We start from the raw sequence: 14,556 nt of genomic DNA, 5'->3' as shown, positions 1-14,556 counted from the left end.
ACTAACAAAACAAAATTGTTCATATAAAGTCTCTGAGTTCTCTTGTCTTCTTGAAGTGGTAAGATGTCATCAGGAGGAAGCTGGATTCTGGTCTGGAAAACTGGGCTCTATACTCTGGACTCTGATCTGGAAAACTGGATTCTGGACTCTGGTCTGGAACGCTGGATTCCCTTCTTTAATTGTTTGAATTGTTGGATTTTTACTAAACCTTAGCATAGCATTGTCAATGATCAAATTAATAAATTCCATTATAGAGGGGAGATAACAGTAGCTGGGGAGAACAAGAAAGGCATCATGTAAGAACTACCACTAGAGCTAAACTTTGAAGAAAACTATATGTGAGAAGAAACAGAGGTGAGAAGAGAGTGTCTTTCAGGCATGGAAGACATGGAGGTTGCACAAAGTCCCTGAGATGGGAGCTTGAATGTCCTGCTTGAGGAGCAGCCAGAACACCAATTTATGTAGGCTCAAGAGTGACTAAAAGGTTGTAATGCATAATAAGGCCAGAAATGTATATTGAAGACAAAGGGCTTTAAATACCAATCAGAGGAGTTTATATTTTATCTTAGAGATAATAAGGAGCCACTGAAGCTTCTTGAGTACAAGGGTGATACTGTCAAATTTGTGTTCTAAGAATATGACCTTGGCAGCTTTGTGGAAAATAGATTGGAGAAAGTGTTGTGGGCCTTAATTAGAGTGTCTGCTATATGCCTTGAGGCCACAGCCCTGAAGTGAGAGATGCTGTGGAGTTAAAGTTGACAGGGCTTGTCAACTGAATGCATGTTTGGGAAGAGGGAGAATGAGTTGGGGATAATTCCTATATTTTGAATCTGGGTGTCTGGATGGTCTCTTGACAGAAATAAGGTATGGAGTGAGGTGAGTTTGGGGTAAAAGATAATGAATGCTTATGCTTATGGAGAATCTAATTTGAAATATCCAATAGTTAATTTATGTGGGATTGTAGCTCAGGAGAAAGAGAGATGGATATATAGGTCTGGGAGTTGACTACATTAGGGCTTCTTAAACTTTTTCTACTTGTGACCACTTTTTACCCAAGAAATTTTTACTGGCCCAGGGTATATAGGTATATAAAACAGGTAGACATAACCTTTTACTGTTGCCAAATTTTTCACAATCCCCACATTCAGTTAGGCATTCCCATATGTTAAGGGCTAAAATTCTAGCTAAACTGTCTAAAATATCTAATGAGTGGTCGCCAATAAATTATAAACTTTAGCAAGAGTTAGACTTTTAAGCATTTATTAAGGAGAATAAGAATTTGGTAAAGAGAGAGAAAAAGGCCTAGATTCCTATCTATTAAAGGGAGAGCACATTTCTAGCTCCGCTCTCCACCAGAGTCCAGAGGAAAGAGCGCGAGACTGAGCGCCAGTCTCTTCCTTCCTCCTCCCACTCGCCCGCGTCACTTCCTGACTCCTGGTCTTGCCCTCAAAGACCTTCCCTTCATGGGCAGAACTCCTCTACAGTAAGTATCCAGCAGGTGGCGTTATTCCAATCGTTACAGTCCCCCTGTTGTTCCTCAAGAAACAAAATGTTTCCTTGACAGAACAGTAAAAAGAATATAATAACTATTGCTAACTAATAATATGTGAACAACAATATAGAAAAGGAAGAGAGGAAAGTTTTGTCCAGAGGGGCGATTTTTTTTTTTGTCCTCATGAACCGACGCTTTGACATTAGTCCTGCAAAGGGAGGGCCTCTGCAGAGAATACATGTTTACAGATGGTGTATATTATAACAGAAAGAGAAAAAAAAACAACAAATCAAAACTGTTCATTTAAAGTCTCTGAAAGTCTTTTCTCAGATGTCCTCTAGGTGTAGTCATGGAATGGAAGTCTTTTCAGGGGTTGATGTGTGGATACTGGTAATCAGCCAGGAAAATTTCCTACAAAATTGAGCTTAACACAACTTTAAAATAGCTTTGTCAATAATCAAATCAAACAATGAAAGTTCTCAAAAACATGTCTAAGGGAATTCAGAATCTTAGTTGTTAACACATGAAACATACAATAAAACAAAAATTGAAACATTCTTTAAAATTATATATTACTATAGTCCCCCTTATGGAGAGTAATTGAGAAGACAATTGCTGCGATATTAATTTTTTAAAAATAATTTTTATCTTTGTTTCATCACTTTTTGCATCATCTGCCTAATTATCCTCATGCCATTATGAGAAATTAGAAAATCTAATATAATTGGTAACAGGTGTCAAGGCCAAATTCAACACTGTTATTTATCATGGCACCTGAGATAATTATGGGGGTTACCATAAAAGAACAGAGAAATGATGGATATGAGCATTCCCACACTTGAGCAATATGTACTGCCCATACAGTATGCCAGGCTTAAAATAGGTGGATGGAATACATGTCTATGCCACCAAACATATTGGAAGAAACTGAGTCAGACTTAATCAGATGCATGGGATTGAGATGTCCATGGCATCAGGCATATAGGAGGGAGCATAGAAGCCAGGTGTAGAAGTGAGATGGGTGGGATGAATACTTCCAGCCATCTGTACAATATTGTGGGGAAAAAGAGAATAAAATATTAAACCAAGAGAATCCAACCTCAACATTTGTCAAAAGCGTTCCCTCGCCATACCTTGACTTCATGCATGTCTCCCCTCATGTGACAGTTCAGTGTCTGCTCTTGCATGTATTCCTCTTGTGATTGGATGGCATCTTGGCCAACTGGCATCTGATAACTCAGAATAAAGGCAATTAATGTCTTAAATGATAAGTTCCCATAATCCAAGTCTCATATGGATTTAAAATTGAGGATAATAAATGATTGCAAAAAATGTGAATACATCTTGACTCAGAACACAATATATAATTACGCAACAATTTCAAATAATACCCATTTTTTTTACTTAGTATACAATTACTTTTGTGAAAAATCTGAACATATTTAAATACAAGTTAAAGCACAACAGAATCTCAAAGACAACTTTTACAAATGTTCCTCTCTTTTTTTTTTTTGGAATATGCTTATCAAAAATAATACTTCTAGAATCAATTTACACTTGCCATGGCAAACAATTTGCCAGGGAAATGCTTTAAAGAGTTTGATCAAATAATCAGTTGAGGAAAAAAAAAATAACAAAAACAAACAACTCAGAATATGGGAGCAACAATACTCCTAGAATTAACATTGTATTATGAAATCAAAACCATCTTGCATTTTTTTCAAAATTAGATAGATAAACGAATAGAAGAAAATACACATGGAACAATAAAAAACAATGAAATTCAAACTAGGACTAAATGAATGTGAACTTAATATTATAAGAGTATTATAAAATATAACTTGATCACATGACTATAAAAAGCTTTTACAAATATTCTCCTTGTTTTAGAAACTAAGTATAAGACACAATCTCAAAAGCATGAAAATCTCTATGAAAATAAACCCATACCATTAATTTTCAAAATGTATATATAATAGCATAGAAATCCTATGTAACCTCTGAACTGATACTATTACTCTGAGTGAATTCAGAACACTTTTGATTCCGGTATCTAAAATCCCCAATACTCATATCAATACCTTGCTGCTTACTTCTACATTTCTGTAAAATATATACCTTCCATGGCAAAAGAAGCAGAGTCTTGAACTATGTTGATTGTCATTCTTATTCAGCTTAAGTTTTTCTTCTTTAACCCTCTATATTGTCTGTCAGTCTTTTCACCATACAAATGCTTTATAAGATTACTAATTAAAGACAAAAGCAGGTTAGCAAAATTATGAACAAAACAAGCATATCTGGAATTTAAAGGGGCTTTCTAAGGTTGTCTCAGAAGCACAGCCAGGCTGGGAAAGGGCTGAGCCTGAAGCTGCAAATGTAGTTAGAGAAAGTTGAGCATGCGCATCAGTTCTCTGGACTTCCCAGGCAGGGGAAGCAATGGGCTTGGCCATGGGAGGAGTAGAGGGTGGGGTCTGGAGAGGGAGGGGAGGGACCAGAGCAATTTGAATCAGACTTGATTTTGAACTCAGGCCTGGATTCCTCTTCCCCCACTTTGCCTCCAGGTACTAGGGGATTAAAAGCTTCTAGAGGGTGGGTCATTGCCTCCAGGCATGCAAAATTAGAGCAACAATTAGTGTTAGAACTGGGAAAAGCTGCAGGAATCTCTTCAGGTTTCTCTGAAAAAGCATGGTTGGGAGAGGGAGAGATATTTCCTTGTGTGAGTAAGTTGCTGGCTCTTTTAACAAAAATAAAAAGAAAAAATAGAAAATCCACAAAAACAAAGCATTAACATGATCTTATCTCCCATTTGTCTGGTTAAACAGACTAAAATAAAAAATAGGGTAATTAGGGAGTTTAAAAGGTCCATTCGAAAAAATTTAAAGGAAAACACAGCCAGTACACCAGTACTTAGCAGTTAAAGGGAGAGGGAGGGGAAATTTCTTACCCAACCAGTAGATCAGAAGAAGACTGAGGGTTAGCTTTCCTCTTCGTGGTCAGCCATCTGTTAAGGGCTAAAATTCTAGCTAAACTGTCTAAAATATCTAATGAGTGGTCGCCAATAAATTATAAACTTTAGCAAGAGTTAGACTTTTAAGCATTTATTAAGGAGAATAAGAATTTGGTAAGAGAGAGAAAAAGGCCTAGATTCCTATCTATTAAAGGGAGAGCACATTTCTAGCTCCGCTCTCCACCAGAGTCCAGAGGAAAGAGCGCGAGACTGAGCGCCAGTCTCTTCCTTCCTCCTCCCACTCGCCCGCGTCACTTCCTGACTCCTGGTCTTGCCCTCAAAGACCTTCCCTTCATGGGCAGAACTCCTCTACAGTAAGTATCCAGCAGGTGGCGTTATTCCAATCGTTACACATATGGGGTCACAACCCAGAGTTTAAGAAGCTTTGTTCTACATAGAGGTGAGAATTGATTTCATGAGAGCTAATGAGGTTATTGAGAGAGTACAGAAAGACAAGAAGGCCTTTAAGGGATACCCAGAATTAGGGGCAGAATATGTATGCATTATTATTCAGTAACCTAGACTGAGAATGAGCAGTCATAGGAAGGCAACCAAGAAAAGTGAATTTCCCCAAAACCCTTGAAACAGTAACTGGGAGAAGAGGGTGTCCAATTTTATCTAAAAAGAGCTTAAGAAGGATAAGGTTTGAATTAAGTCCAAGTCATACTATAAACTCTCTTCCTACTTACCATAGAGAACTGCCATTCCTGGGAACACTGTTTACCACTTTCCTAGAATGCCCAATCCTGCTTAAGATACTTTTTTTTTTTAAGATACTTTAAAAAATATATTAAGGGGGGCAGCTAGGTGGCGCAGTGAATAAAGCACTGGCCCTGGATTCAGGAGGACCTGAGTTCAAATCTGGCCTCAGACACTTGACACTTACTAGCTTTGTGACCCTGGGCAAGTCACTTAACCCTCATTGCTCCATCCCCCCAAAATGCATACACACACACACACACACACACACACACACACATATAGGTACACAGTTCCAGAGTTATGTATTGTGATCTTACTATGTGCATAAAACAACATGAGAGATATTAAGGAGATTGGAACATTGCAGAAGTCTGGGAGGGATTCCCTGCCTTTGAGATTTAGATAGGCATAAAGAAGACAGCAGGACATTCCATGTGAGCATGAAAAGTTTGAGAAATAGTAGAGACAGTACTGTTTAAGGGAACGGGAGTAGAACCAGAAGGTTCACGCTGGTTATTAGGAAATCTGATTAGGTGACAGCTAGGTGGCACAGTGGATAAAGCACCGGCCCTGCATTCAGGAGGACCTGAGTTCAAATTTGGTTTCAGACACTTGGCACTTGCTAGCTTTGTGACCCTGGGTAAGTCACTTAACCCTCATTGCCCCACAAAAAAACAAACCAAAAGAAAAGAAAAGATTGTAAGGAGAGGGTAGACCAGGCTGTAGAACACCTGTCGAAGGCTAGGCTAAGAGTATGGACTTTACCTTTATCAGAAACTGAGTGTCTCACTGTTGCCTTATAGGATAGTGATGATTAAAAGAGTGTTTTAAAGATTATTAATGTTATTGTATAGGATACTTTGGAAGGAAAAAGAAAAATTAGGAGAATCAGGAAAATATTGAAATAATCCAGGAATTAAATAATAAGAGCCTAACCAGTATAATGACAACAGAAATTAAAAGGAATGTATTGATGTTATAAATATGGAGTTCTGAAGAATGGATAGAATGTAGGGAGGAGACAGAGGAAAGAAGCCTGTGTAACTTGATGCAGAATGGTGTCAACCAAAATAGGTAGTTAGGGGGAAATTTGTTTGTTTGTTTTTTTCCCCTGGGGGAGAGGTGATTTGGTTTGGTTTTAGACATGTTAAATTTGAACTTTTAAGGGTAAAGACTTGGAGCCAAATAGAGATTTCTGAGAGTCAGCTGGAATGTTTAACTTAAGCATAGGCTAGAGGTCAGGGCTGGAAATACAGATTTGGCAGTCTTGAGTATAGAGGTGGTAGTTGAGCCTATTAGGATATATAAGTTTTCCAAGAGTCTTTAAAGAAAGACAGAAGTGGATCGTCAAGGGCACTGTACAACACTAATAGTAGGAGAGCAAGAAAAAATGACAGAGTAGGCCAAGGGGTAGAACATTCAGTAATAGTATAAGCATTCAGTTAACAAACACTTATTAACATAAAACTATGTCTCAGATACAGTGCTAGGTCCTAGGAGTACAAAGAAAAATAGAATGAGCCCTGCTCTCAAAGGGTATATATTCAGTCTGGGGAGACAGTATGTATATCTATAAGAACACGAATACACACACACACACACACACACACACACACAGAGTCAAACCCTCCCAATGTTAGCACTGATAACTAGGTGAAATAGTGTCTTAATTAATATTTAATCAAAAGAACTTAGAGTAAGTGTGAAAAGGCCTTCAATGGAGTCTCTTAAGAATGGAACCAGAGAGGAGAAGCTTGGCTGTGCCTCAGGGCTTATCTATAAATTATCAAAGAATTGTATTCTAGAAATTGGAGCATGTTGCTTTTTGGTGCATCACTAGGAAGGAACTGCCTGGTAGGGTAGGAGGCCTGACCAATGCCCAAACCAAGCTAGGTCTTTTTTCTACTTCCCTCCCTCCCTCTTTCCCTTCTTTTCCTCCCCCATTCTTGGTTTGTTTGTTTTTGTTTTTTTTGCAGGGCAGTGAGGGTTAAGTGACTTGCCCAGGGTCACACAGCTAGTTAAGTGTCAAGTGTCTGAGGCCAGATTTGAACTGAGGTCCTCCTGAATCCAGGGCCGGTGCTTTATCTGCTCTGCCACCTAGCTACCCCCGCCCCCATTCTTGACTAGAAGAGAAAATTTTAGCTTCGAAGGCTTGAGGTTGTGGAACTTCCCATCAGTGTCTCAAATGTCATGCCTGTATCACATAGTAGCAGAATCTGCATTTGGATGCCAAGAACAAACTGGGTACGAATTCACCATACTTAAGGGGAACTTCTTGAGCATCCACTGAATGAGAGAAAATGTCTTCTAGTACCTAGGAGTTGTGAGTTACCTCTTTTGGCGCATGTGCTCTCTGGGCTTGAACCCATTTTTCCCCAGACTCTGTATTTCTGGGAGACTATCACAGATGTTTGCAGGAATGTATGTACTGTATCAGTTTAGTAAATATTACCCTTTCTAAAAACTAAATTTGACTCTCAGCTGACAATCTTGGGGAAGAAGCACAGGAGGGAGTTTGGAGTAAGGGGCCAGACAAGCCTGGGGCATTTAGAGTAAGCCACCTTAACCTCTAAGGAGATGATGTAGCTAGCCTCGTTTAGGGAGCCACGGGTCCTTGGTGCTACATGGGTGAGAGTGAGCTGGTGATATTCCTATGATCTCATCGGTGCAGAGAGCAGCCTCCTTAACGTTTGACAGCACTTTATTTTATTTTGGTTTTTTTGGTGCCATTTCTAGGCTTGGAGGGAGACCCAAGGCCCAGAGAGGCTCTGTAACTCTTACAGAGTAGAGCATGTATTCTTCAGCGCCTGAACACTGGGGTTCTTGACTCCAGGTCAGCTCTATTTGCTGCACTGGGCAGTCTCTCAGGGTATAGCTTTAGATCATGGGACCTACCATCCAATTAAAATGACCAGTATTCAAATTCAAAACCCTTTTTCTGTAGTTCACTGAACTCTGTTCTCTGCCCTTGATGGTTTTTTTTGGGGGGGGGGATGAGAAGGTGGTATCTCATTATTTCCAGCCTTTTCTTAGTCTCTTACCTTCTCCCACTTACACTTTTTTTTCTAATAATTTTTCCCCAACTGAACAATCTTTCTGCATCAGCTAATTCTTAAATTCTCATATTTTAGTTTTGAGAAACCTTTAAAAAATTTTTTTAAACCCTCTCTGTCTATTGTGATGTTTAAAATCTATGTTGTGGTCACATTAAATTATAAGCTTCAGCAACAGTCTTTGGGCATTAAACATTTATTAACGCATACAGGTATTCACAAGGAGTTCAGAAAGTTAAGAAAAAGCCTATGTAGCCTAGAGTTCCAGCCTGGTTGTGTTCTTCCTCCAGTCCTCCTCCAAGAGCTTGCTTTAGTCAGGAACTCTCTAGCAAACTGATTGTGGAAGCTTTTTATAGGTCTGGAATAGAGGCGGTCTTTACACACTGCTTCAAGCTGATTGGTTGGCATCCACCAAATCTATTAAGGGCTAGCCAGGTGTGATTACAATCTAGTTAACTTTGAAGTAGGCTAATCAGCAGTCAATCACTCTCACTTGATTCAATCAGTTTAGATTAATCTCCAGGTGGGTCTTTGAGTATCTGCTAAATCCCATTATTTCATCACACTATCTGTCCATCTGTCTGTCTGTCTGTCTGTCTGTCTGTCTGTCTGTCTATCTATCTGTCTATCAATCATCTATACCTTGTTGGATATTGGGGAGGCTGAGTTGGTTACAATTGGTTATTCTAGTATTTCTTTCTATAAAATGATCATTTATGTAGTACCTATCTCCTAGCTTTGTAACCTTGTGTTATCCATGACTCTTCACACACCCTCATTCCAGTTCAGTCAGTCAACAAATTTCCCTGTTCCTCCTTCATAACATTTCTCATACCCTGCCCCTTTCTCTCTTCATCCAGTCACTACCTTCATTCATTACTTCTCTCCAGGATCTGTGATGACAAACTCAGATAAAACAGAAATTAACTAGATCTATGTGGTATTGTATTTGTATTTGTTTTAACCATTTCCCAATTACTTTTTAGTCTAGTTCAGGTGGTAGGAGAAGTTATTTCATTAAAGATCTTGGCCAAAGATCACACACAGTGAGTCAGTGGCAGAGCTTAAACTAGAACCAGGCTCTCTTGACTTCCAAACCCAATGCCTTCCTTCCCTCCCCTCCTCTTCCCCTTCTTTGTCATTTCTTTGGGTACAGTGATATTCCTTTACATTCATTATACCATAGTTTCTTTAGCCCTTCCTTAGTTATCTAAAAGCCAATTCACTACATTCTTTTAGATGATAAGTTGTAGGTCTTTTATTTTCCTTTTACCCTTTTAATTCTTATTTCAGGAAAAGAAAGTTTTTTTGGAAACTATTCCCTTCTTAGTATTATCTTCCTTTAACCTTGCCCTGCCCCATTCCCTCTTGTTATAATGTATTTCTACACCATCCTGTATAGTTGTGTGTGTGTATTCTACCCTCCTTTGTCTATCTCAGATAAGAATGAAGTTCTGATGCCTATTTCCCTAAACCCTTCCTCCATGTTTGTATACTTTGAGAAATAATGAATTTTGCTCACTTCTTCCTTCTTTCTAAACTAGCATATTTGTCCTTTTACCTTCCTTTTTCTTTGTCCTCTTTAAATCCTCAGAATAGGACCAGTCTGCCATTAAGACCTCTGTTTTTCTTATCTAAGCTCCCCCAGTACTCTTTAAAGTTCTGAAAAGACATTTGTTTCTTCTTTCCCATTAGAGTGTTAGCATTAGTTCATCATATTGCATTCAGATTGCTCAAACAAATTTATTTTTTCTAGGTTTCTCTGAACTCTCTTCTCTGTATTTCAAAGTTCATACTCAGTTTTGTACTTTTAATCAGAAATGCTTGAGAGGCATCTTATTCCATTAAGTGTCCTTTTATCCCCTGTGGAATTGTACTCAGCTTTACAGGGTGTAAGGAATTAATTGTGATTTGGGGTTTCCATGACCCCATCTTTGCTTCATTATGGTCAGACTGAAAAGATGTAATCTTGAAAAGCCATGCGACTTCAGCATCAGGAAGTGATGTTTGCTTGTGGGTCCTGTTGATCAAAGTTGCCAGCCAATTAGCTTGGAGCTCTGTGTGTATGGATGGCCCTGTTTCCTGTTTCACAGGAGGTTTCTGGGAAGGGTGAAGAGTGAGAGGAGCGCTCTTGCATGCGCGCGCACGGGAGAGGGAGAGAGAGAGAGAGAGAGAGAGAGAGAGAGAGAGAGAGAGAGAGAGAGAGAGAGAGAGAAAGGGAGAGAGAGAGAGAGAGAGAAAGGGAGAGAGGGAGAGAGGGAGAGAGGGAGAGGAGAGGAGCAGAGCTGGTGATGGTTGAGCTTCACACTGAGCCAGGAGACACTGCACAGCTGATTCTCCTTACAACTACAGATTCCAGGTGATGATGAGTTTATGTTGTTGAAATGAGGCTGGCTCTTTGGGCCGACTGGGCTGGAGGCAGGGCTTGTTCGAGGTGCCTGGGGGCCTTTTTTACCCTGGAGATTTGGATTCTAACCATCTGGGAAGTGGTACATATTTTTTCCTTTTCCTTATCCCCTTTCTCATTGTCCCTTGCTCTATTAATTTCACTTGCAAATTTTATTCCCATTAATAAAACCCGATTTGTTTGTGGAATAGAGGCTGTTAATCTCCTTTCTTATCAGTCTGAGAGAAATAACTAAAGAAAAGGCAGTTTGGAAGAGAGGAAACTCTGGACCTAGAGGTCTCCCATTATTTTCTGAACCCTAGTATTACAGCAAGCTGCCCAATTAACTCTCCCCATACTGAATTTGGCCCATGCAAGGGTAAGGTATTCTTGGTTTTAAGCCTCTTCCCTTGCACATTATTTTATTTCAAGATCTCCTCTCATTTCTGGTATATGCTGCTAGGTCTTATGTTATTCTGATTGTGGATTCTGATACCTGAATTCCTTATTTCTGGCTGTTTGCAGTATTTTTTCTTTGATATCTGAACTCTGTATTTTGGTGATGACATTTCTGGGACCTTTATTTATTTTTTAAATATTTTTTACAGGGCAATGAGGGTTAAGTGACTTGCCCGGGGTCATACAGCTAGTGTCAAGTGTCTGAGGCTGGATTTGAACTCAGGTCCTCCTGAATCCAGGGCTGGTGCTTTATCCACTGAGCCACCTAGCTGCCCCCTGGGACCTTTATTTTTGAAGTTCCTTTTAGGAGGCAATTGATGGATTTTTTTGTTAACTTGTTTATTCTTTGGTTCTAATAGATCTTGACACTTTTCACTTATGATTTCTTAAAATGTAGCATCTAGCCTTTTAAAAAATTATGGTTTTGGGGGCAGCTAGGTGGCACAGTGGATAGGGCACCGGCCCTGGAGTCAGGAGGACCTGAGTTCAAATCCAGGCTCAGACACTTAACACTTACTAGCTGTGTGACCCTAGGCAAGTCACTTAACCCCAATTACCTCACCAAAAAAAAAAATATGGTTTTCAGGGCATCAGTGACTTTTAAATGATCTCTATTTGATTTGTTTTCCCCAGTCACTTTTTCATATTGATAGCAAAAGGAGAAAGGATGAGCTCAGGCAAATCACTTTACCTTTTTTTTAAACTTCATTTCTTTCTGTTTTATCTTTTTCATCTCTAAAATGATAACAATCATACTTGTACTGCCTACATTGTACTATGTGTGCTGAGTAATCATTCATTCAGCAAATATTTATATACTTGTTATACAAATAGCTGAGTACTGGCTGGTTGCGGGGGATGTGATGAGGGGGAATACAAAGTTTAGATAAAACAAGACCCCATCCTCAGGGAGTTATGAGTTTATTAGAAAAAGAAAATAACAGATAAGTATAATCTACATTATTATATGACAATCAGTAATCCTTTATATGTGTTCCATATATACTTGAATTAAGTTACAAATATCTTATTAATATTACATCTATTTATTACATGTAGCAGATACATTTATGTAATATAAAGGATGAGTAATTTATATTTAAGTATAAAGGAATGCAAGGCAGATTTGAAAGGAAGTTCATTAGCAGCTGGGAGAAAAGGAAAGACTTCATGTAGAAGGTAGTGCTTGAGATTAAACTTGAAGGAGCATGAATTTCAAGAGGCAGAGATGAGAAGAGAGTGCATCCAGGACTGGCAAGGAGCTAGTGCTGAAGTCACAGAGATCAAACATGGAGCATTATATGGAAGCAGTGTCAGTTTGGGCCAGGATGGCTTTGTGGCACACTGTTGGAAGGGAATAATGTGTAAGAAGGTTAGAAAGGGAGGAAGGACAAGTATATTTATGGGGCATAGCCTTTTCTATAACCCTAATACTGTCAGGCATTTTGTGAGTATTTAATATTAACGAATGCAGCTAATACTTTTGTCTTCATAGGTTTTCCATCTGTTCCTTCTCTATAGACAGGCTTGACTTTAACCTTTAGTTTCATTGTAAACAAATAGTTACAAAAACAAAGTGACAAGTGACATCTAGAAAGACTGGGGGGGGGGATTTTCTGGATGATGTGGCATTTGATATGGTTTTTAAAGGATGAGTAAGGAATTCAGTAGACAGTAGAGGGTTGAAGGGAGAAAATATCAGGCTTAATTATCAGGTACCCATGTAACCCAAAGTACAGAATCAGGGGAGAACATAGGGTTGTATTTGAAGGTCAGAGAATAGTCCAGTATGTGATTGAAGCAGTGTGCATAGAAAGGAATAATATAATGGAAAAGTAAGGTGCCAAGAAATGGTGAAGGGCCTTGAATGCCTGGTAAATGTTTGAAGTGTACTCAGTTGACAACAGCGAGCCATGGAATATTTTTGAGTAGAATGACATGACTATATCTATGAATAAAGAATCAGAAACTATTACTGCTTTGATATGAAGGGATATTATAGAGCACAAGTTCTCAACTTGGTGTCCATGACCTTCCCTCCCCAACCCCCCCAAATGTTTTGATAACTGTATTTCAATTTAATTGGTTTCCTTAGTAATCTTAGGCACTTTATTTTAGGCATTTAAAAACATTATTTTGAGAAAGGGTGTATAGGCTTCATGAGACTGCCAAAAGCAGTCTATGATAACAAAAAAAGATGAATAACCCCTGTTATAAAGGCAGGTAGTGAAAAGCAATACTTCTTAAGGGTTTTAAAGTACTTTTAGATAAGTAATAGTGAGGGCTTTTGTGAATGTGAGGGAAGTGGGAATAGAATGGAAAGGACAGTGTTTAGATGTTGTGTAGCTGAAATCTAAAGTAGTTGATACCTGGAAATGAGCTAAGTGAGAGATGAGTCTAGTTTTGAACATGGGAGTGAGCCCAGAAGAGATGTAAGGATTGGGGTTATAAATGGATGTTGGTAGTTAAAGCAACTAGAGCAATTAAGATTGCTAAGGATGGGGGAAAAGAAGTCAATCAGGAATAGACCCTTGCAGAACATCTACTTCAAATAACTAGGGACAGGATCAGGAACCAAAGAGAGTAATTAGAGAGACAGAAGGGATATAATCATAAAGTACCGTGTAAATGTCATCTTTACTATTATATGTGATACTTGGTATTAAATAGCAACTAGTGAGATAAAATGGTCTAAGTGTAGCAGGTTTATGCTTCCTCAAAAGAGATCTTACTTTCTTTATGGGGTGTACCCTGTACTCTTTACCATAACCCCTAATACTAAACCAGTCATTTTGTGAGTACTTACTATCAATAATACATTTATCCTTACAGGTCTTCCATCTACTCCTTTACAATATTCTTCACCTTTAGACTAATTGCAAAAACTGAAACTGAAACTGGAAAAATGTAAATGTAAAACTTGATTTATGTATCAAATATTGAAAATTGGTTGTGTAGCCATCCTCAAGAAATGTGCCTTTCCTATAGCTTTTAGTTTGTATTTCTTGTTTGCTGTGGGGAAAAAATTTAATAAGCAACTGTTCATATTACCTTTTCTATTTCTAACTATAGTACCAGAAGAGAACATTGCAACTATGAAGTATGGAGCCCAGGTAGTGAAAGGGGAGCTGAAATCTGCCTTACTTGATGGTGATACACAAAATTATGATTTGGATCATGGATTTTCTAGGCATCCAATTGATGATGACTGCCGTTCTGGCATTGAGATTAAATTAGGTCAGCCGTCAATTATCAATCATATACGGATACTCCTGTGGGATCGTGATAGCCGGTAAGTGGTAATAGTGTGATTCAAAGAAGTATTAACTTGTATTTTGATTGAAATGACTTAATCTGTTTAATGGCTTAAAATTATGCTTTGTTATGCTTAGATTTCTTATAAACTTTTTAGAATTTTAAAACTTCATATCTCAGTAACATTTCTGTTGAAATCCCT

At 38.6% G+C, this 14,556-nt stretch overlaps 1 protein-coding gene across 1 annotated transcript in view; it reads left to right on the top strand.

The window, feature by feature from the left end:
• BTBD9 (BTB domain containing 9) overlaps window positions 1-14,556 on the top strand; it is a 413,203-nt gene that overhangs the window by 11,136 nt on the left and 387,511 nt on the right. The window contains 1 exon segment of the mRNA XM_044001629.1: window positions 14,172-14,391. Coding sequence (XP_043857564.1) covers window positions 14,172-14,391 — 220 coding nt within the window.

Source organism: Dromiciops gliroides, chromosome 4 (assembly GCF_019393635.1).
Source record: "Dromiciops gliroides isolate mDroGli1 chromosome 4, mDroGli1.pri, whole genome shotgun sequence".
NCBI classification, from domain to species: Eukaryota; Metazoa; Chordata; class Mammalia; order Microbiotheria; family Microbiotheriidae; genus Dromiciops; species Dromiciops gliroides.
This window is presented reverse-complemented; position numbering and strand designations above follow the sequence as displayed.